Raw genomic sequence first — 22,586 nt, 5'->3', positions numbered from 1 at the left:
GTGCTGGCAGTGGGGTGCCAAAGCAAGATGTGCATCTTTGTGTGTGTGTTAGTATGTGTGATGTGCTCTTGTTGCATGCATGTGTGTGTGTTTTAGGGCAGAGGTAGTGGAAGGAAGGTTGACCACGGAGGCCTTAAATGTTTACCAAAGGACCCCAGGAGGCCTGGGTTGAGCCTCCCTCTTTTCTGATTGGCTTAGGCAGCCTTCCTGCGAGTCTGAGAGCCTGTAATTGGCCGATAGAAGGAGAGGGATGGGGGAGAAACGTGCAAGTTGGAGATGAAGCACCAGCCTTGCCAGGGCTTTCACAGACTCTTTCACATGAGAGAGGGGGAGACTAATGTTAGGATTAACATGAGGCCACATTTTGGAATGGAGGGGATGTTTGGCCCTCTTTTGTAGTACTTTGGTTCCCTAACTGATTAAAGAATGTGTAGGCTCTGAAAGAAAAGACAATGTAGGGAAAAAAAGATGAGCAAAGAACTTAAACCCTTCAGAGTCATAAAGATGATTTGAAAGTGCTCATCAGAGGGTTGTTAAGTTCACCATAATAGTGGTGCTTTAGCTTTTGTTGAGGGGAGAAAAATTAGATGTTTTCAATTATGATTTTAGACTAAAAGATTGTCAAAACCGAAAGGAGAGGGAGACAGAGGGTTTCTGAGAGGATCTGGAGACGAACTTGGGAAAAATGTCAAATGCAGAAAATGAGCAGTAATTGATTGTAAATGGAGCTTTTTAGTCAGACCAAATGAGCCTGCTGCTTGACAGCTTTCTACTGTCAATTCTTGCATTGTATAACTTGGGCTTGCATAGCCCCTGGACACTTGGAATTCACACACACGTACACTTGCAAGCAAACATTTATACTGACAGAATATTTTGTTAGTTTTTACATTACGGAAAGTTCTTGCATTCTTGGTGCAACATTTTTTTTTTAAATCTGCAGTAAGTGTAATCCAGAGTAAAGGAATGGCTGGCGTTCTTACTATAATTAAGTGCCAGTTTCTGATATATGCTGTAATATGAACACTCATATGAACTTTGCCCAGGCATTTTCTTGCCACTAAGTCTTGCAAGGCTCTATCCAAGCTTGTTGGTTGACAAAATGCGCCTGAGGTGGCTACACTGTTGCTCAGTAGTTGTCACTCTATATAAGTAAACACACTGTGAAATGATCTTTTGGCTTACTATTTCTAGGTCCACACATTTTTTTTCTTTTTCCCATAAAAACATTAAGGAAAATTTGATATGCTGTGTAGCACACTGTAGTTATATGGCTTTAAGGTCCACTGTCCTCAGGCTGCACCACAACTGGGGAAAATACTGGCAGCATTGCCCTCAGAAACATAGCCTCCAGGTTTAGGATTGTTGGCCGCCCAGCAAAGTTGTGGAGACACAGCTGTAAATAGCCAAGGGTGCGGACAGAAAGTTTGGCCTATATTTAGAGGTCAGAACTTGTCCGCCAGCACCAGCTTATGGACAAGAAAGAGTTTGTCAAGTGATTTTCTATATTGCCAGCCATATAAAGTGAAAAAATGTTTGTAGGTAGATGGCCCGGATGAGAGAGGCAGTTACCACATTTCTGTGTGAAAGGTTTTGTTGGGAAATTCAAGTCTAGTTTTTTAAAGGGGGAGTTTGCCTCAGGGGAAATGTGACTGTGTTGATCTGGGGTAGAAATTTTGCTAAGACGCCTCTCTAGATTCTCCTGTATTTTGCTAAAACATGTGATGATTTAATGATACCCACAGGATTACCTATGACTACTTGTTAATGTGAAATTGATATTTGATATTCGAAAAGCTTAAAGCTGTTGTAATGATGAACCCATAGATAATTATCACCTGACTCTGTAGTTCCCTTTCAGCTCTGTGGACCGTTTTAGTGTATTGCAGCTCGTTGTTTTGGTTTTACTGTGTGCAGCTTTAATTTTTGTTTCACTCTCACCACTGTCATCAGCCTTGTTTCTGGTTGCAGCAGGCATTTGTTTTCAGAGAAAAGGCTCTGATAAACCCACTGTGCACTTCCTGCCCTTCACCAAACCACAGACATAGCAGCTATCTGGTGCACATAATGGAAAATTTTAATTGGCAATAGAGTCTTATTTTCCTCAGGAGTTGGTGGAGACCAAAAACAGAGCTGAAAGGAGAGTGACTAAGGTGGCCATGACTCTAAATGAATGCTAATGTGGCTCAGTATGTCCTGGATGTGTAAATAAACAACTGTGTGCTAACACTTTGTGACCAAAAAATACAGGTTTAATATTACCATGTGGAGTTGGTGAAGTGTGACTTTTTTCCTATTTTTCAATTTGCACTTCTTTTTGTTATATCTGAACCTACAATAGTATATTTGTATAAAAGCATAGCTAGTAACATAATGATTTCAAATGGGCATAAATTTGAGAAATGTTATTTTCTTTTGTCAAATAAAGAGTGAAAAGTATCACAAAGACAACACATCATAGTACATATTCACAGAAAAGCTTGCTTCACTCATTCAGTTTCCAACTGTCAGAACAGCAACCTGGGACAATAATTAATTATGCCCTGTCTCGTGTTCGCATACACCAGCTGAAAATAAATGGCAGCCACAGTTTGAGCTCATAGGGCATACAGAAAGAAAGAGAGAATAAGAGCGAGGGAGTCAGAGGGTGAGGGAAGGAGGGTTTTTCACAAGGGCATGTCATCATGGCGTTCAGCTGATAATTATAATCACAGTGTCTCTGTCCCTTTCTCATTCTCCCCTCTGTTTCTGTCTCCAGCATCATGGCTGTCTCGTCGTTCTCCTCCAGTCTCTTGCTCCCTCTCCTAATTTCCTCCCTGGACTGGTTGTCCACTCCAGGTTCTGCATTTCTCTCGGACCGGGACCACATGACATCATCAGGTGGGTTAGTGGTGTTTTTACTGCTTTGTGTAAACTAATAAGACCAATAAGCAAGAGAAATAGATTGATGTGAGACAAATCATTCTGCAGACAGTTTATCAATCTCTCTACATGAACCTCATCAAACATTAACAAATGTGATTCAGGTTTTGCGCGCAACATGCTGTTGACACTTGTTATCGCATCTTATGTCAGACATCAGTTGCAGAATGCTGTGTTTGCGCAGATACATGTGGAAAGGTTCAGTGTTGAGCAAATGCAGCACTTTCCTGGTCTGGCTTGTCAAACAGGCTAGTGATCAATAGAACCAGTGTAAATATATGGTCTGGACTACTCTGTCAAAGTCCAGGGACAGGACAACGCAGGATGTTCAGCCAGCTAAACCAGCTGTCACTGAACCATTTGAAATAATTAGGTGAAAGAATGCTGTGGCTGAGAAAACTGGCCAAACCTAAAATTTTTAAATAACTTACCTCTTAAAATCTCTAAAGCAATAGGTGGCCAAGATAGGAATTTTAAAATCAAACTATGATGTCTTTTACCACATCATTTCCACAGTTGCTGCTCAGAGTCTCAATCACAGAATTGAGTGAGAGATGATTGATGATTAGCATTTTCCTCTAATGGCTAAAGCTGTGAGAATTGGGGGAAAGTGTGCAGCCCTACAGCCTTGGCCAAGACAATTCTTGTTTATCTAAAGTTTACCTATGCTGGAACAGCACATGATTTAGAGATATTCTCACAGCCAAGACACTGCAACTCCCAAGAAAGTATCGATTCTGCTGTTGGCTTTGTCAGAACGTGTCTCCAAACTTTTTAAAAAGAAAATATTGCTGCTGTTGTTTGGTTCTATGTTTCATTTTACATTTTATCCTATAGTTTATTTTATGAGGGACTCTACATCTGAAAGATGGAAAAGCAATGAGTTTCTGTTAAACCCTTTTTTTTTCTGCTGCTTTTTACTTGTGCACACTCTGACTTCAAAACTATGTTTCTTTTCTTCAAATTGAAATGGTGGAAAGTCAGGCTATGGATTTTTTTTTTCATGTCTTTACATTGAGACATTGTTGGTAAGGATTGCAGTGCAAATTAAATCAGCAGCGTATTCACATGCCTTTTGATAAAATCACACATGAAATCCCTGTAGGATAGTAATCTTTCTTAATATCTTTTTGATTATCTTTGAACATTGCCAAGCTTCATTCAGGTCCAGTTAGGGGAAGATTAAATTTGCATGCACTCAATGGCTGAAAATATTTGACACCCCAATAAGTCACCCTAAAATGTACATTTTGACATGTCACTGTCTTGCCAGTATATTCTTAGGTGCATCTGCTCATTGCCATTAACAAGCCAGCCAGACAGCAGTAGACAGAGACCTGAGAGATCTCCAAACCATTTCTGGGCAGCCTCTCCGGCTGCTGGACCACCTGTTGCTAGAATGGAAAGCACGCATGTTACCTGGTGAAATGAGTGAGGCCCTGTTCGTGTAAAAATACACGGTACATGTACTCAGCACATATTAATGATTTCTCCATACCTTCTATTTGCATTGGTACAAGCTTCCTGTACTGATGATTCATTTGAAAAAGAGTACATAAATGGAGACATCTAGTTTTTACTGTTATGGAAAAGCTATAAAATATTAAATGCCGTTTAATCTATTCATGGTTCCGTTAACAGCACCAGACAAATGAATTTGTTCTTCTTTTCTTATTTTGCAACTTAAACATTCTATCTGATCTGAAACAATCTATTTGATCTAATGTCCAGTGTTTTTCTGGTGTTGGGATTTGACCATAGGGCTGTAAATGAGGAGTGTCTCTTTCTTTCATTTGTGATTTTGCCATATTTTCATGGTATCCTTGAAAAGGACAGTGATCCATTATCTGTGTTGGAGAAATTGTTTGCCACTTCACTAGGGCACTTCTTTTTTCTTCTAGTGTGTTTAGTAAAAAAAAAAAAACAGCTGGAAATATTTCCTTTGGCATCTGCTGGAGAATGCCAGCTCATCTTGTCTTCTTCTGCCAAGCTAAGACCAAGTCCACACCCTTCTTCTTTTATTCTTCTTTTCTTTTTTGGGGGTGGGGTTCTCAGGGGGGAAATGTTGGCATCATTAATGCTATATGCTAACTGATGAATAAAAGCCTCACACTCAGATCCAATGAAGATTTTTTTTCGCAGTTTTGGTCTCTGCGGCCCCCAATGAAATCTGCAGCCTTCTAAAATTGAGTGATCAGGGAAGAATAAGATAAAAACTATATGAATTATTAGTTGGTGTAGTTGTGTTTTGGGGAAAATAAAACTCATTTATCATGTGCTGTGAACATTGCTGTTCTGTCTGATCTGGTGTTTTTAATGTTGAAATAAAATTTTAGCCTTTCCAAGGAAAAACTATTTTGGTGCCAGTGCTGGTAGCCAGTTTTTTTGTTTAACAGATTTAGGTTGTGAATCAGCCCCTCTTCTTTTCTGTTAAATTACCTCTAAAACCGCAGTCTGAAGTATATCTGTGTGAGCATGCTGTAAGCATTCCCATTTGGATTGAGTGATCTTGGATAAGGGTCTGCATTCTGAGCAGAAATTAATGGCTATAATTGGTTTTTGCCTGTGTAGTGTTAATGTAAAGCAGGTTGGTGTGTCTGCACTGCACTGTGAATTGGCAAAACCACAGAGTTTTGAGCTCTACGCCTCTGCCCTCAGGCTTTTTGACTTTGTATTTGCTCACAAACGGTAGCAAATGTCATTTTCTCTGTGGGTTTACATTACCTTTCTGATAAGCTCTCAGACAAACCACTGATAACCAGCTGAGGTCAAACCATCAAACATTCTGACTGGTCCACCTCCATCAAAGACCAAAATGGTCTCGAGCGAGCACTGTGGTAATGTAGCCCTGGTCTTCCTCAACAACCGTTAAAACATCTGTAAACACAAAGCAGCCACTGATAGCACGAGCAAACACACACAGCCTGTGCCTTTCTCAAGTTTACCACTGTACAGCCTCTGATCTTGGCACCTGTTTTCTACACTTGGGTTTACACTTAAAGCAGTCTATATTTGACCTTTCACCCACCACTTTTTATCTCAGACACATCTAGTATGTTGCAGAAATCATTGAATCTTTTTCAACAGGTGAGTAACCCTCTATCTTCTGCTTTTGGTATTGTTTAAAACAAGTTTGTTGTTCCACTCAGGGAGCCTTACTGGAATTTTGTGGGTTATTCTGTTTCTGCCGCATTTTTATGTCTGTTGTCAGGCGAGCCACATAACAAGCCAAGAGTAAAGTTTGGAGATGCTCCTATATACTTAAAGGCTTACCAGAGTGACTGTAGCCAGTGGTGTTCATTTGTCTTGATCTGTTTGTTCACACACACAAACTTGCTTTTTATTTCCTCCAGCCTTCCCTGAGCGTCTGCTCATGTGTCTCGGGAGGACTTGCTCCTCAGGCCCATAGATTGATCCTGTTACGTTAGGCTGTGTTCTTGGCCACAGGGGTGGTAACCCGTGGTAACCGTGCAGAGGTTTGGTCTGCCTGGCTTGTACACACAATCTACAGTTACATCTGCTTCAAAGACAAGCGGTGGGTGTGTTTGCTCTTCTCAGTGAAATTGGGGCCTTGTATGGGATATGGTGTCTGAAGTTAAACATAAAGTTGGAAACTTAGAAGGCAGAAGAGAGAAATGCATGCTGTTAGATGGTGCCCTGTAATGGAGGGATAGCTGCAAAGAAGCAAATCCAACAGCAGCGTTCTGCGTGCAGGACATATACTTTTTAACAAAAGTGACTTAAAAGGGAAAGTTTTAGAAGCAGCAGGGCAGAGTGAGGAGCATCACAGAAAAAGTAAAAGTAAAGGAGAGGCAAAGTGAAAGTGTAACTTTAAGTAAGAACATCAAAATTGCAAATTACAAAATTTGCAGTAACAAGAACAAAAAAGCGCTACCACCTTAAAGCCTTTCCTGTGGTTTCCTGTGGTTCACTCCACATGTCGAGAGAAGTTTGTTAAATTAATAAAAAGATGATATTTTTTATTTATTACCTTTTCCTGTGGGTAAAATAACAGGTAAAATGTTTTCCCAGCAAACCTCAGGTTGATGTCTCACTTGCAGTGCAATATGTCACCTGATTGTGACTGACTGGGCTGTTTGTCTCCACTTTTCCAAACTTAAAAATCTCAGGTTTTCTTTCAGCATTGTGACAATCAGCTCAGATCAATATCCACAAAGGGGAGTGATGTGATTGATCAGTCACCTGCTGAGCTGCATCAGACAAATCCTGGTGCATCTCATCTTGTTATCAGTGTAATTAGTAGATGATGCCTTAAACAATCACTTCACCCATTAAATGTGTAGCTTTTGCTTTATGAGGTGAGGTATCTTTTCCCTAAAGCATTGTATGCCCACTATTATATTTCATGAAAAATGTAATAATTTGTCCATACATTGCTTTTGCCATGAAGGATTTTATGATCTCAGTGCACTTTAGAAGGGAGTTAACACTGCATGGACCACAACGTTTCAGCGGGAGGTAAAACTGGTTGTCTTAAGGTTAACTGTCATTAGAGATTTTGTATTTTCTTGAGACAGAATCCAAATGAAGCACATATAGGGAAAATAAAATGGGGCCTTATTATGGAGTCTTGTGTTGCTCCACGGGAGATGGGTGCAAACAAAGAGAACACAAACAAAACAAGAACTTTGAGATTGTTCACTAATTATTTGCAACAGATGGATCTAAGTTCGTTTTTTTTTTTTTTTTATCAGAGAGCGAACAACAGCATGTTTAAAGACATAGCCATCAACTAGGGAGTGATTCATTATTGATAAAATACTAGGCCCAAAAGTCTCCAGCACTTCCTTAAGTAGGCATGAGGGAGTAATTTCTAAGGGACATGTACTTGGGTTCATATTTGAGATATGTGTCAAAGAGGAGAGAGAAATTGGTTCAAAGTTGATGAGAACTGAGAAGCATGAGCGTAACTTATGACAGATTGTAGGAGGACGTTGAGATCGTATAGTGTCAGTTTTTCTAATAATGAATCTCAGGACATATTCACAGGTATCCAGTGTTGCCTCATGGCAATTTGCGACTGCGGGGGTGTGTCCTATATATTTTGTGAAAACATCTGACACTCTGCTGAAGTGTGGATGGCAGTGTACTGGAATAAACCACAAGAAAAAAAAAGACAGAGTGAGAAACGTGAGGAGAGAAAATGTTTGCACGCAATATGTTCAGATGTCCATGCTATGAGCCAGACACCCCTGCTCATCTATATTTACTCTCACTTGGACATAATATGACATAACTAAGCCAATAATGTGGGCCATAATGGCATTAGAGGAGATTAACATCATTAGTTCAGGCTAATAAATCGCTGGGACCAGAATAAGCTCACTGGGTCACTGCGTGGTTGAACACACCAGGTTGTGTCTGTTAGACTTCAAAGCTATGAAAACTGATGGGAATCATGGGGATCAGATGGAGCTAGAATTTGTCATTCTGTGGTCCCAAACTCTTAACAGGGAAGCAAAGCCATAGGTCCTGTTGTGCAACAGGGAGGAAAGGCAGGACATATTCAAGGAATTGGACAATGGCACTTTGATTTTCTTTGTCGGTTTTTGTTTTGAAGGTGGAAGTTCAGTGTGTGTCTGTGCACTTATGTGTGAAACTGTGTGTGCATGTTGGCTGTTATTTATATCACCTGTTTACATTCCCTTGTTTGTATCTTGTTGCAGTCTCTCAGCTTTCTCCCCCTCTCTTCTGGCCCACTTCTCTTGCTTTCTGGCTCTCTTAAATGCCATATGTCCTCCTGACTCAACATTTAACCTCCACCATTAAGCTTAATTTGAAGCTTTTTTTTTTTCTCCTTTGCTCCAAAAAAAAAATTAAATATACAAGTATGGGAGAATTAGTGAAATGAAGTAAATTCCTTTTTTAATTTTTCAGAGTTTGTCCCTCGCCTCTTCATCTCCTCATCATCCCAGACACCTTTCCTGTGGAAGACAAATGATGCCGTCATTAACACCTCTGTTAATGTGTGTTGCAGAAAATGGTGTGTGTGTGTGTGTGTGTGTGTATATATGTGAATGTGCTGGGGCTGTAATGCAGGGATTTATGTAGAACTTGGCATGTGCACACTGAGAGGCACTTTTACTCACACACTGTGAGTCTGTGCTGCCAATTTCTCCATCTGGTTAACAGAAGCACACACACACACACACAGACTGATGGGGGTGCAGGAAGTGATGTGGATCATCTGGCTTGGGTGCAGCAGTGGCAGTCAGAAGTCGGTGCTGAACAGCAGTGCCGAATATGTCTGAAGTTTACTTAAATGTTGAAACGCATTGCCTGCATAATCTAGAACCATAAAGTAAGTTAATACGGTGCATTGCAGTAATAAACATGACTGAAAAAATAGCGTAAATACATGATCTTTGTGGTGACATAACACGAAATTAGCACTTTATGTCATAGTTTTACCAAAAGTTTACATTGTACATTTTACTCTTCCTGTTTGGGTTAAATTGAAACTCGCAGCAGCAATTTGTCTTTGAGTGTCATGTAATTGTGTTTACACAATCAGTCAAGACCAGAATACAAGCTATGTGAGTGAAGTGACCAGGGACAACAGGTTCTACTATTGTGTGTGTTCTCTTCAGGCAGAGGCAATCAACTGAATTATGTGCTAATACCACAATGAAGAGACACTCAGAGTCGGTATATCTAGTGTTTATGTGTCTGCCTATCTGTGTGTATTTTTTGTGTTATTTTGTAGTAGCATAAGTAAGATTAAAAAAAAAAAGCTGCTCACAAACTGTACATGCAGTTGCAAAGACATAGATGATCAGTTTTATTTATGTAATGCTTTAAAAATGAACCAAATTTATTCCTAAGTGCTTTAAATTCTCTAAAAAAGCACTTTAGCAGAAGCATTCTGCTCTAATTGTAGACGGGAACTACCAGTCTGGAAAATTACTAAATGCAATGACTTGCAATTGTCAAGTCTCGAAGGATATCAGTGCACAAAGAACTTTGTCCATGTTGGATGGGGGCAGAGTGTGCCTAATTTTAGATGCATTTTTATATTAAATAAATAAAGGCTCAGTTTATGTTTGTGAGAATTTAATACACCATCAAAAGAGTTAGCATCCTCAGCAACTTATCAGCCAGTGCTAAATATTAGTGAAACACATATTTAAGTTTTTTTTGCATAGCCATTATGTCAGTAAATGTCTTAGTGGTAACATTTATAGAGAGAACAGTAACATACCCTAAATTGAACCCAGAGGGACACCACACTGAATGGTAATTGTGACAGATGAAGAATCACCTTCAGGGACTGAAAGTATCACTGAGAATTTTTTTCTGGCACAGACAGTTTTAGATGAACTACAATATCTCAACAAGACACTACAATAAAAAAACTAGATTCTCATGTCTCATGTCCAAAGCTATTTAAAATCAGTTTGGATTCACGCCTGTGGCTTTATGTTTTGTTTTTTGTTTTTTTTGTTTTTTTTTTCATTTCAAGACATCCGGTTTTCATCAAGAGAAATATAACATCCAGTATTTGTCTGTTATATAATGACATAAATTTTATTCTCAACAGCATTTCAGTTTTGCAGCCAAAGATCTTGTGTTGGCCTGCGGTTTCGCTGGTGTTCCATTATAATCCGCACATTCACTCTGACTGTTGCCATCTATCTGTCTCTCTCTCTTCCTGCCTCTCTCCTTCCCCCATATCTCCTACCTCCTTTGAAGCGTTATTAACCACAACACTAACTTAAATCTGTAAATGAGCTGGAAAAGGTGGTAATTCATAGCGACATAGCCTCATTTTCCTCGCAGTCCTCATAACAGTCGAGCATTTCACAGTGCGATAACTGATAAAGCCTGGTCGCACCTTTCCTGCCACCTTTTTAGTGTTGTTTGCCAGCTGGCGCAAGGGCTGGAGGAAGAGTACTTTATTTAGGCTTTTTAGTGGATTTTAAACCTTAATGGCTAAAGCTGACATCGAGGTGGATAAGTGGTTTCCTAGCTCCTCTGTATGGATTGATGAAGACAGGACGTGCAGCTAAGAGCTGTTTATCAGTCTCAGCTGCACACACAGCCCGCAAGGACCAGCAGATACGTATGGACAGCCAGGATGTGCGTGCACACACACATGCACACACAAAATTAGGTTTTCTCTTCCAGCCGAAGGCTTTCAACTACAGATCATTTAATGACAGCTGGCAGGTACAGGCAGGATTTAGCCTCTCGTCAACTCTGGGAAACTCTGTAACTCTGTGATGCTATATATACTAGTACGTGTAGAAATCAGTACGTCCCTACAACAAAATTACCAGCCTATGTGTGGCAGGTAAGCAACATCTAGCTGTCAAAGTGTTGCCCTCTGGCTTGTGAGCCAGTTACAACTTGAACAATGCAATTAACAATGCAATTTTTTCTTATCCTCTGTAAAAAACAATGTTGTGTTCTTTGATGCGAATGTATATGATTAAGCCTCGTAAAATTAGATATGAAGAATAAGAGAAGAATTATGAGAGTTAGGAAATGAGTAAGGAGTAAGAAAAAGAGACACTAAGAATTGGGTGAGAATGTGAGACTATCCAGGTGCTGCTGCACAACCTTTCACCTTTGACACACTTCAGATTCGACAGCCATCCACACATGCAAGCAACTTTTTTTGAAAAAGTGACTATACCTTTTGACCTCTACCAGAGCCTCATTCTTTATGGAGAGGTTCACTCTCAAAACAGAGCCTGTGTGCTTTCGAGTCTTCTCCACCCAGACTAGAACAACAGCTGTGAGATTCACACAAAAAGTTTGTCTTATGATGTAAATAATTACATATGAGCAACAGTTTAAAGTAGCAAATTGTTGAAAGTAAGTTGAGAGTATTAAAATGAATGAATAACATTGTACACATGGATCAGGAACAAAATAACATTAAAAAATATTGTTCTCTGAAATATTGCTGACCTTGAGATTCTCGGGCATCAAGAGATATATATTTTAACCCAAAAACAAGATGTTATTTTACTTTTTATGTAACCTGTCCTGCTGTAGTTCTAAGCTCTTCTCTGCATCCAGTGTCTGCAGAAAGCTCTTTGATGGTGGCAGCTGGAATTTGTTGGATGGGGGAGGGAGGGTGAGTTGAAATAGCAAAGCTCTGGGAACCACGACAGTATGCAGAAGATGAAGAGAGGGAAGGTGGAGAAAGGGGGGCAGGGAGAGAGCTAGAGGCGCAACGGCGTAGGAATGCAATGAATTATGAGGCTACACTGGCATCCGATAGAACATGAGCAAAGTAATCAAAGTAATGGTGTTCTGTGTGAATAAATGATGTGTGTGTGTGTGTGCTGTCTGACCTGCCTGGGTTTGGGCTTGTTTGTTAGGGTGCTTTGTTGTGGTGTTTGTGGTTAGAAGTGGATTCATGTTAATTAGTGATGTGTGCTGGGCAGGTGTGTATCTGTGTGCAAATGGTGTAGGTATGCACATGCTGGTAGCGAACAGCTTCATATTTTTAAGTGGGATTTAGCAGCCATCATTGAGTGTATGTAGAGAAAATTTTCGTTTCATGTTTCTAAACTCAAAAAGTATTGGAAGATATTGTTGTGTTCCTCCAGTCTGTCTTTAATTCCTTGCCTTGTGTTCTGACGCATGTTTATGTTCTGGTTCTGTGTGTGATTTATGCTGCAGCCAGCGAGAAGAGAGAGCTGGGGGAGAGCAGTTAGAGCAGAAATCAATGATACCTTCAGTTGCTTATTTATGGTTGCACCAAAGCCTGGAACTCTCAGTTGGATGAGAAACTGGCCTCTGACAGGAGAGGGAGGTGGCAGAGGATTGGTGATGAGGAATGACAGGGTGCCGAAGGAGAGGTGGAAAGGGCTGAGTCAGGGCCTCAGGGTGGGGGCAGAGGACAAATGGTATGAAATGTGTTTGGATAGATGTAAAGGTTATAAAGGCATGGTGACTGAAATTCGATGCAAACATCACTCGCTGCAGACTGAATGTTAGTCTTATCTCCTGCCAGCAGAGCATGTTAGGTTACGTGGTTTTCATCAGGTTGTGTGTGTTTTTCTCAAGGCAGCTGGCAGCTATGTGTGGGTATAATCTCTGTCTCTAAAAATATGTAATGCAGTGTGGATGTTCAAGTATGTTAAAAGAAAAGCTTGTGTTGGTGAAAACCTTCAAATACCATGTTGTCGTATGCTACAGAAGCATTTAGAATTTGTAGCGCTTACAAAATAAGAAGGTAGTTCACTCAATGTCTGAAGCTCACAACTAGAACATTTTATGGACAGTCAATAATCCTTCAAGGATGGGTGGTAAGCTTGAGGTGTTGTTATATTGTGGTGTTATTTTGCTTTGTGGCATGTTCCCTCACTCTTACCTTGAGGTTTATATAGGATTGCAGCTATCTTATCAGTGCTGTAAAAAAGGTAACCGTTGTTTGTGTCAATTACCAGCATGGATAGTTTTAAGGAAGAGTGAGGGTTATGGCACTTAGCTTTTATCAGTATTCACGTATTGATAAATCTAAACCCCTACAGGGTTGATAGATGTCAGTAAAGGTGATTCATCAGCCTAATGCAATCTGAGTTCTTCTGAGTTTACTCTGTCTCTGATCTTTGCCTTTCTTTGTCTTTCTCTCTCTCTCACTGTCTTTCAGCCCCCCTTGAGCCTCATTTCACAGAGTGCATTTCAAGGGACCAGGAGACATTCCGCTGTTGGTGGAGTCCAGGCACCTTCCACAACCTATCGTCCCCTGGTGCACTCACAGTTTTCTACCTTAAGAAAGAGTGAGTGTGGTCACCACTGTATCTACTTTTGCATGTGCATAACTTTATGATTTGTGTATAAATTTTGTATTTGTGTGCACATATGTAAGTCCCATTGAATATGCTACAACCTTCACATGACAATTATTTCTTCCTTTGCTGCTTCTTCTTTTTCTCCTGTCACTATTTCCCACCCTTCAGTTCTCCAACCAGTGAATGGAAAGAGTGTCCAGAATACAACCATTCAAAACGGGAGTGCTTCTTTGATGTAAACCACACATCCGTCTGGATCCCCTACTGCATGCAGCTCCGCAGCCAAAACAACGTCATCTTTTTCAATGAGGACGACTGCTTCACTGTGGAAAATATTGGTTAGTAACAAACGTTTGTGCATATATCCTGATTTTTGTAATTTCATCTAACTTAATTAGTTACTGCTTTGATGCGTCACCGGGCGACCACGGCAAGTGTACCAAATCAAACACACCTGCCATGCTGCACGACCGACAGATGCATGCTGGGTCCAGCTAAACTCTAAATGCTAATACTGAGCTAGTATGCTAGTACTGGCAGTAGATCCCTCGGCTGTGACTCCTACATTCACTTCTACTCTCGGTGACGTGTTTTTGATAATCCTTGTTGTGACTGCAGACCTCATTCAGCTCAAATGTTTGAAAACTTGGAGGAGCAGTGGACAAGACACAGAGTGACAGACAGCTGTGTGCAACAATGACTGATTGTTATAATTCACTGCACAGAGGAGTGTTGCCTAGCAATGGAGCGTTTTGTCTGTCAGATGCAGCCGTTGTGGAGTTTATGTTGTCTATACATCTCTGCATTTTCTGCTGCTATTAATTTTAAAAGAAGTGGCAGGCTATTTGATTTATGTTGCTTGACATTGCTGCACAAAGTCAGTGGACACTCACCATGGTGTCCAGGTGTTTCTGTTAATTTGTCCACCCCATTTATATCAATGAAGCAGGCTAAATAACAGAGACACCTCTCTGTATAATTCAGTACAGCTCAACAAAAACACACGCTACATCCTCCAAAATGACCATACAGTGGAATCAACAACTCTCTAAAACAATTTTAATAAAAACTGAACATCATAATCCTCATGATGCAAAAGCCCTCTCCTTCCCCTTTTAAAAATGTAACAGTAACTTGACTACAGTTTTTTAGTACTCTTTCCACCCCTAGAATTAGGGGAATTCTACATTGCATTTCCAGAGGATGATAGATTAGCTGCACAGAATGTTGCCAGAAAATGTTCAACTAAACCAGCAAATGTCACATGCTTGTCATTATCACTGCAAGTGTCAGATACACAGTGTTTACACGAAATGCTGATAGATACTGTATTACTGCATGGCAGTGTCATGTGTTTGCTGATATCTCTTCCATGGAAAATTCTTTGCTTATTAGCTCTCCTAGTGTGTGCAATTTGATTATCAGCACATTTTTTTCTAGATAACATTTGGATGTTGTCTTCTTAAGCACTGACCCTACATGTAGAAAAAAAACAATAGGAATGTGTAGAGAAAAAAACAATAGGAATTGTTGGTGGTTTTGTCTGTCCATTCGTCCAACAATTTGTGTCCAGAAAAAAATATCTAATCAGCTGCTGGCTGAATCTCCAGGAAGTTTGCTGTTGATATTAATGGTTACCAGATGAGTAGTCCTTGTGTTTTTAATTACCTTCCCACCTGTGCTACCACAAGGCCAAGGTTTTCACTTGTACCTAAGAAATATCAATTTGTTATAGATGGCTTTCCAGTTTGCCTTTTCTTTTGTGATCAAATATCAGCGCTGTACACAAAATATGTTGTAATCTAACAGGAAGATTGCCAGGAAATTTTCAGATACACCCTTTTTAATTTTCATGACCTTGTCGCTTGTCCTCCTGTAGCAGTTTCAAGACAATCTTTACATGTTTAGCACCACAACTGGTAAGGCTAAGACTAGCATACTTGTCAACATGTTGGTCATTTCACTGAAGACTTTAATAGTTTTTTAAATCAGTGACTGCCAGTTTGAATTTTATAAAATGCATATTAACAGAGGAGACAAGCATAAACTTGCAGTGGCCCCGTAAGTTGGTACATGGCACATCGTGCTAGTACATATACACACACTCAGGATAGAATGGATACTTAAGATTTTTAAAATACATTGAGTTAAAGAACATGTACAGTAATGTTTTTGATTAACTATTATTCTTTATTGGTTCTACACATGATGAAGTGCATTCAGAGCCATTAATGAATTTACCATGTCCAGGAGTATTAATAGCTTCAAGTGTTTTTGTTCCGTTCAAACTGAACTTTTGCCCTTTTCCTGGCAGTACGTCCTGACCCACCAGTGTCTCTAAACTGGACCCTCCTGAACATAAGTCCCTCTGGTCTAAGTTATGATGTCATGGTCAACTGGGAGGCCCCACCCTCTGCAGACGTTGGGGCGGGCTGGATGCGCATTGAATATGAGATTCAGTACAGAGAGAGAAATGCCACAAACTGGGAAGCGGTGAGTGTTTTCTCTTCTACTTGCTCGTAAATTCTTTATCTTCCTCCTTTGCTTTCATGCACACACTCAGTTATGTGTGCTGACACGTGTAAACACATATCTTAAAACTTTACAAAATGCCTCTGTGCACATACACACGCTCACACAAATGCAAACACTCATGCACCCTCTTAAAAGTAAATTGTACGTAGGTCATAGAGGCACAGTGTCGTATTTCCTTTCCCTTCCCCCCTGAAGTCTCGTGGCTAAAATGCAGTGTAGCTTTGTTGGCAAGGCAGTGGAAGCCAGAGCAAGGCCCTCTGGGAAAACACAGCCTCTCTGAAGGAAGTGAAGGGAGGGATCTGTGGGTCAGAGGCCACGGGACCTTGTACAGGCTCATATTCATTACCGCCTGGCTGGCCAGTCTGACAAATCCCACCTTGGAATCTGTTTGAGAGCCTTCCATTATAACAACATGTCCTCTGTCTAAGGTATCTGAAATGACTCAACAATTGCACCTTTGGAAAGGTCACAGTTACAGGTACCAAAAATAAACATAGAGCTCTTGACACCCTGTTTAGCTCAAGTCAGCTGCAGTGTTGATGTTGTAGCTCTATAGACAAAAGCTGCATCCTTTTCTGATTTATTTTAACATGGCAAATTCACTTTCTTTTTCTCTCTCGCTCTCTCTCTGTCTCTGGCATTTCTGTATTTCAGTTGGAGATGCAGCCGCAAACCCAGCAGACAATCTACGGTCTGCACATAGGTAAAGAGTATGAAGTGCACATCCGCTGCAGGATGCAGGCCTTCACTAAGTTTGGAGAGTTCAGTGACTCCATCTTCATTCAAGTGACTGAGATTCCCAGAAGAGGTAAAATCATTGGCCCCGGGTGAAACATAGATGTAATAAATAAACTGACAGGCTGCATCACTTGATGATCACCTGGAACTTTGTAGTTGAGATAATGATCTGTGCTGATGGGTAATGATTGCTTCTGTTTCATGTTGTTTTTCAGATAATACTACCCCACTCACACTTATTCTTGTTTTCGGGATTGTGGGCATCCTCATACTCCTCATGCTTATTGTCATCTCTCAGCAGCACAGGTAGGAACAATTTCTGTCTCTACATGCTCACCAATACTATCCAAAACACATTCAGCCTCTACTGTGGTGACAACAGGCAAGATGTTTGCTAAATCAGCAGCAGATCATCTGTCACACCATGCCAAACACACACACAGACACCAAATAGTGAAAAATACTGTGAGCAGATTATCACCATTGTGTCATTTTCTCCTCCCTGCTGCTACAGATTCATGATGATTGTGTTGCCACCGGTTCCTGCACCCAAAATTAAAGGCATTGATCCAGAGCTGTTAAAGGTACATTTATGTCTGTGTTGTTATTTTGCCTCGTCTGTTATCATTTATTTATTTATTTATATTTATACTGGATCCCACTGATATATTTTCATGGCTGGTTTTAGCTAGCTTGTCACAGATATATTGTTACTGGTGTGTACATCTGACAAGAGTCAGACCACAGAGCTCTGTCAAATTTATTTTTTAACTGTAAAATGTCCCTCTTAGTAAAGATGTTAAAATAAATGATTTTTTAACTCTTCAAAATGCGGTATCAGTTGGGCACCGATACATATTATCTCTTGTGCTGCATATGCACAAAGAGTGAAATTGTAACCATCAATAATTCACAGCAGTCAACACTTGGAAATGAGTATTGTTTATTCAGTAAAGTGATTGTATAAAGTGTTGTGTAACCACTCTTTTTTGATTACATTTCCATTGTAATTTTGATTAAAAACAGACACTCCTGGGCGTCCATGTGGCTCAGTTGGCTCAGGCACATTAGGCCACGTAATCATCACACCACCCACTGTCCCTCTCCCAATCACTGCTTGTTTGTCATCTGTTTCAACAATCAAATAAAAGCAGAAATGATCATAAATAGTTTGAAAGCAAACAGGCACTTTTTCAAGTTAACAAAGACAGGAGGGCCATGGAGAGATAATAAGATGTGAAGAGGGTTGTGGTTCAGCATTGTGTTGTGGGTGTGTTATTGCCAGATGATGTAGGATGCATTTAACACATAGCCCATTTTCTCTTTACAATCCAACCTGGCCCCTGGACCTCAGAAAAGACTTATATGAATAAATAAAATTGTAATGCTGTGATTTTATAATCAGGTAAAGTGCGTTGGGTTTGCAGCTTATCCTTTTAAAAATGTACACGCATTACATGGATATCTGCTTCCTGATTGGCACACAGTCAATGTACGTGCGTATTTGTGCACATGCAGAGGGGGAAGCTGGACGAGCTGAATTTCATCCTGAGCGGTGGAGGTATGGGTGGCCTGCCCACATATGCAGCAGATTTCTACCAAGACGAGCCATGGGTGGAGTTCATCGAGGTGGATGCGGAGGATGCAGACACTGCAGAGAAGGACGACAACCAGGGCTCAGACACCCAGAGGCTCCTCGGTCTGCCCCAACCCGTGAGCCACCACATGAACATAGGGTGCTCCAATGTCATTAGGTACTAAACAAATTCTCATATAAAAGCCTTGTTTTTATGTTACCTGGTGGCTTTGCAAATATGAATTCCTTTTTTTCGTCTGATTCTCTCTCCCCCAGCTTCCCTGATGATGACTCAGGCAGGGCCAGCTGTTATGACCCAGATCTGCCCGACCAAGACGCTCTAATGCTGATGGCCACTCTACTGCCAGGCCAGCCAGAGGATGAAGAAGCCTCCCTCGATGTTGTTGAAAGAGCCCCAACCCCAGAGAGGGGCGAGAGGCCCCTCATCCAAACCCAAACTGCAGGGCCCCAGACTTGGGTCAACACAGACTTCTATGCCCAGGTCAGCAATGTTATGCCCTCCGGAGGCGTGGTGCTGTCTCCTGGCCAGCAACTCCGAATCCAGGAGAGCACCTCAGCCACAGAGGACGAAACACAGAAGAAAGGACAAGAGTGCGAAGACAGTGAGGAGACTGAGGAAAAGAAGCAGAAAGAGCTGCAGTTTCAGCTGCTGGTGGTGAATCCTGAAGGAAGCAGCTATACCACAGAGAGCAATGCCCAGCAGATCAGCACTCCCCCTTGCTCCCCCATGCCTGGGGAAGGGTACCAAACCATACCCCCTCCACCAGTGGAGACCAAGCCCGCAGCCACAATGGAGGATAACCCTTCGCCTTACATTCTTCCTGACTCTCCCCAGTCCCAGTTCTTTGCTCCTGTTGCAGACTACACGGTGGTGCAGGAGGTGGATAGTCAGCATAGCCTGCTCCTCAACCCCCCTCCCCACCAGTCTCCCCCCCCTTGCCTGCCACAGCACCCCCCCAAGGCCCTACCCGCTATGCCTGTGGGGTACATCACCCCAGACTTGCTGGGGAACCTCTCGCCGTGAAATGACAATGCCATTGGGCCTTTAGGTGTAAAGCTGATTGACCAGGAAGTCCCCTGCAGTCACAAAAGCCTGTTTCTACCTGATTCCTGCTGGAAACCAAATAACTCGTAGCACACAGTGTGGGTGGGAATGTATAGGTGTTTGTTTTCAGAGGGTGCTGAAAGGGAGACATAAAAAGCTACAAGTCATCCTTTCACATCTGCTACATCAATTCATTTGATGCAGAGGCTACCTAAAGTAAATGTTAAAAAAAAGAAATAAATGCACAGTTTGCTCTGTTTGTTGACATCAGTGCACATGACACACACAAACAATAGGCTGAGACTGTGAATGCAAAAAGTCCAAAAAGCATTAGCTCACTGCTAGCCTTCCTTGGATCGCATTACATCTCTGGCTAATTGTGTTTAGAGCAGTGACATTGCTGAAGTCTTAATCTCACAGAGAGATGTCAGTGTATGGTTGACTGGGAGAAGATAAGCACAGTCTAGTCATGTTTTTCACACCACACCGTGAAGAAGTCATTGCTGTTGTTGATACCTCTTGCTGGCAGAGGTGCTTTGCTGCTCAGTTGTGGCTTATTTTATATTCTTAAATTTCTAATTTCATCATGTCATATTAATCATATTAGTACTTTGCTAGAGTTATATTTTTATACAAAAAGGCATTAGCTGAAGAAAAAAAAAATCCACCCTAAAATACAGTTGAAAACACAACTATGCAGTTTTATCTTGCATTCCTGGCTTCATTTTGTTTAATAGTATGCTGTTCATATTTTCATGATTAAGTGGCCAAACGGATTATATGATGTCATGAGAGTTTGCTCCAAAAATAAATAAATAAAATAAAATAAAATACAGTACAAATGTACACACACAGACATGAACAACCAGGACAACAAACACCATCAACAACCAACATATGCTATTACTATTACATTGTTTTCCTTCCTTTGGGGATGTTTAAAGGAATTCTGGGAAGTGGTTAGGGTTAGAAAATCACCCACTGAAATAGAAGTAGTGGTGACAAATAAAAGGGAAATGACAACATTTCATTATAAACTAATTCTTGAAATGCACTGAATATTAAGGACTGATTATACATGTCCCAACATGGAATTTTCTCCTAACCTGAGTTTATTTATTTTCATTTTATTTTGACATTCATACTGTACTGTGAACACATATCACTTACAGCACTGAACAGCAATTCTTGTATTAAGAGGAAGGATTTATTCAGATTCAATCACAGTTGGGAGCCACTCAATACAAGCAGTGCTGTAGTACAATGAGCACCACCAAGTGCCTTGCACAGCGGCACATTGATAAAGTTATTTATGAGAAGGGAACACCCAAGAAAATAGGTACTGCATTACATCTTGTAACAGCAGCAAAGTCTCACCTTCAACCAGCACTCACTCATAATCTGTCACTTGAAGTGAAACCTTAACAAGCAGACTTTCTACTTGGGAGTTTCTTTTTTCTTCTCATGTTGCATTATTATTGTGGGGACAGCAACTGGAGCAGGTTGAAAGACTGTGAAAGTATGTAATAGCTGTAATTAGTTAACATTTTATACTTCTAATCTGCCAAGTACACCGTGTTAACGACCTGTGCCTATGATAGTGTTATTGGCTTGCCATATCTGTGCTAAGGTATGCTTATGTAATTAAGATTTGTGCATTTATGCATATACAGGCATGTACTACTATTTAGGTGAATTGGTGTAAAGCCTCTCTGTGCGTAGATTCACTACTAAAAACCTGTACATGCACTAACACAGTCACATGCACACACACACACACACATGCACACACACACACACACTACACTCTAAGTATTTGCCTTAATTGATTTAATTTTGCCTTCTTAACATAGCCATAAAAATTATGATCTGAAAATTGTCTCAGAAAATAGTTGCAAGAGCGAACATTTTCTGAGGACATTCAACTGTAATTTGCATGTTTCCGATAATGCCCATAAAACTGACCACAATTTCCAAACCAAAAATGTTGATCAGGGCTAGTAGAGCAGAGTTCCAAGTTCTGGTCTGATAGAGCGTCAAATTCATAAATTGTGGATTTCTTAGAAAACCTGAGTCAGATATAGTTGGCAAGATGTGTGTGTAATTCGGCATGCATATATGGATTCCTAGGTACTTTGCACCCATGCTTTTCATAAAATAACCACATTTAGGATATTATTTAGGCGGAATGTGTTACATAATCAATTATTGGTCACATTAGTGTAATGTAAGCTTATTATAATGGAAAAAGAGACCTTTTATAAAGGTTCTAGGTTCATCATATGTTTTCATCCTATGAATTCTGTCATAAAGATTTTGACAATATGCCTGTGACAAATACAGCAGCATAGCATAATGCATAATATAAGCTATCTAAGCTTAGGCTAACAAAGGTTGTGCGATATGCATGGTTTTGTGATACAACACAATGAATTTTCATTTCATCAGGTCTATGAATGAGTCAGAGATGAGCACATCTCATCATAAACAAAGCGTACTTCACAGTGCAAAGGAAACACACTCTGCCTTTGAATTATATTGTTTTGGACTCATCCTTGAGATAAGCAGAATGGTGACTCATATAAAATAGGTATTTTGTATTAGACAATCCCATAATGAAGAGAAACAAAACAAGAGCCATAAACTGACAATTTTTTTTAAAAATGTGAATGATAAATATGTGCCATTTCTTGCTTTCTCTCTCTATATTTCTTTTTTTTTTTTTTTTTTTTTTTTAAAGAGCTCAGTGTTCTGTTGTTACTGCCTAGTGCTGATGATACCAGCAAGTCAATGGTGTTGCAGAAATGTCTTAATATATTTACTAGTGCTGTAAAATTACAAGTGTATATTTTTCATGTCATTAATGTTACTAATCACAACATATTGCTGCTCGGTACATGTATTTTTTCTATCTTCACCCTAATTGTGGTGGGAAGGGGTCATTCAAGAGATCACTTTATTGCGTAGAAGTGTAAAT

General features: G+C 40.4%; 1 protein-coding gene across 2 annotated transcripts in view; it reads left to right on the top strand.

The window, feature by feature from the left end:
* Nucleotides 1–22,264, top strand: part of ghra (growth hormone receptor a) — a 28,579-nt gene extending 6,315 nt beyond the window's left edge. For both annotated transcript variants that reach the window (XM_041041778.1, XM_041041777.1), the window contains exons 2-10: nt 2,759–2,880; nt 13,553–13,682; nt 13,863–14,032; nt 16,009–16,187; nt 16,884–17,037; nt 17,183–17,273; nt 17,482–17,551; nt 18,486–18,721; nt 18,820–22,264. In XM_041041778.1, coding sequence (XP_040897712.1) covers nt 2,763–2,880; nt 13,553–13,682; nt 13,863–14,032; nt 16,009–16,187; nt 16,884–17,037; nt 17,183–17,273; nt 17,482–17,551; nt 18,486–18,721; nt 18,820–19,588 — 1,917 coding nt within the window. In that variant the 5' untranslated portion in view covers nt 2,759–2,762 and the 3' untranslated portion in view covers nt 19,589–22,264. The remainder of the gene's footprint in view (nt 1–2,758; nt 2,881–13,552; nt 13,683–13,862; nt 14,033–16,008; nt 16,188–16,883; nt 17,038–17,182; nt 17,274–17,481; nt 17,552–18,485; nt 18,722–18,819) is intronic.
* Nucleotides 22,265–22,586: the final 322 nt, after the last annotated feature.

Source organism: Toxotes jaculatrix, chromosome 7 (genome assembly GCF_017976425.1).
Source record: "Toxotes jaculatrix isolate fToxJac2 chromosome 7, fToxJac2.pri, whole genome shotgun sequence".
In the NCBI taxonomy this organism is placed as follows: Eukaryota; Metazoa; Chordata; class Actinopteri; family Toxotidae; genus Toxotes; species Toxotes jaculatrix.
Note: the sequence above shows the minus strand (reverse complement) of the source record. Positions and strands in the feature narration are given on the sequence as shown.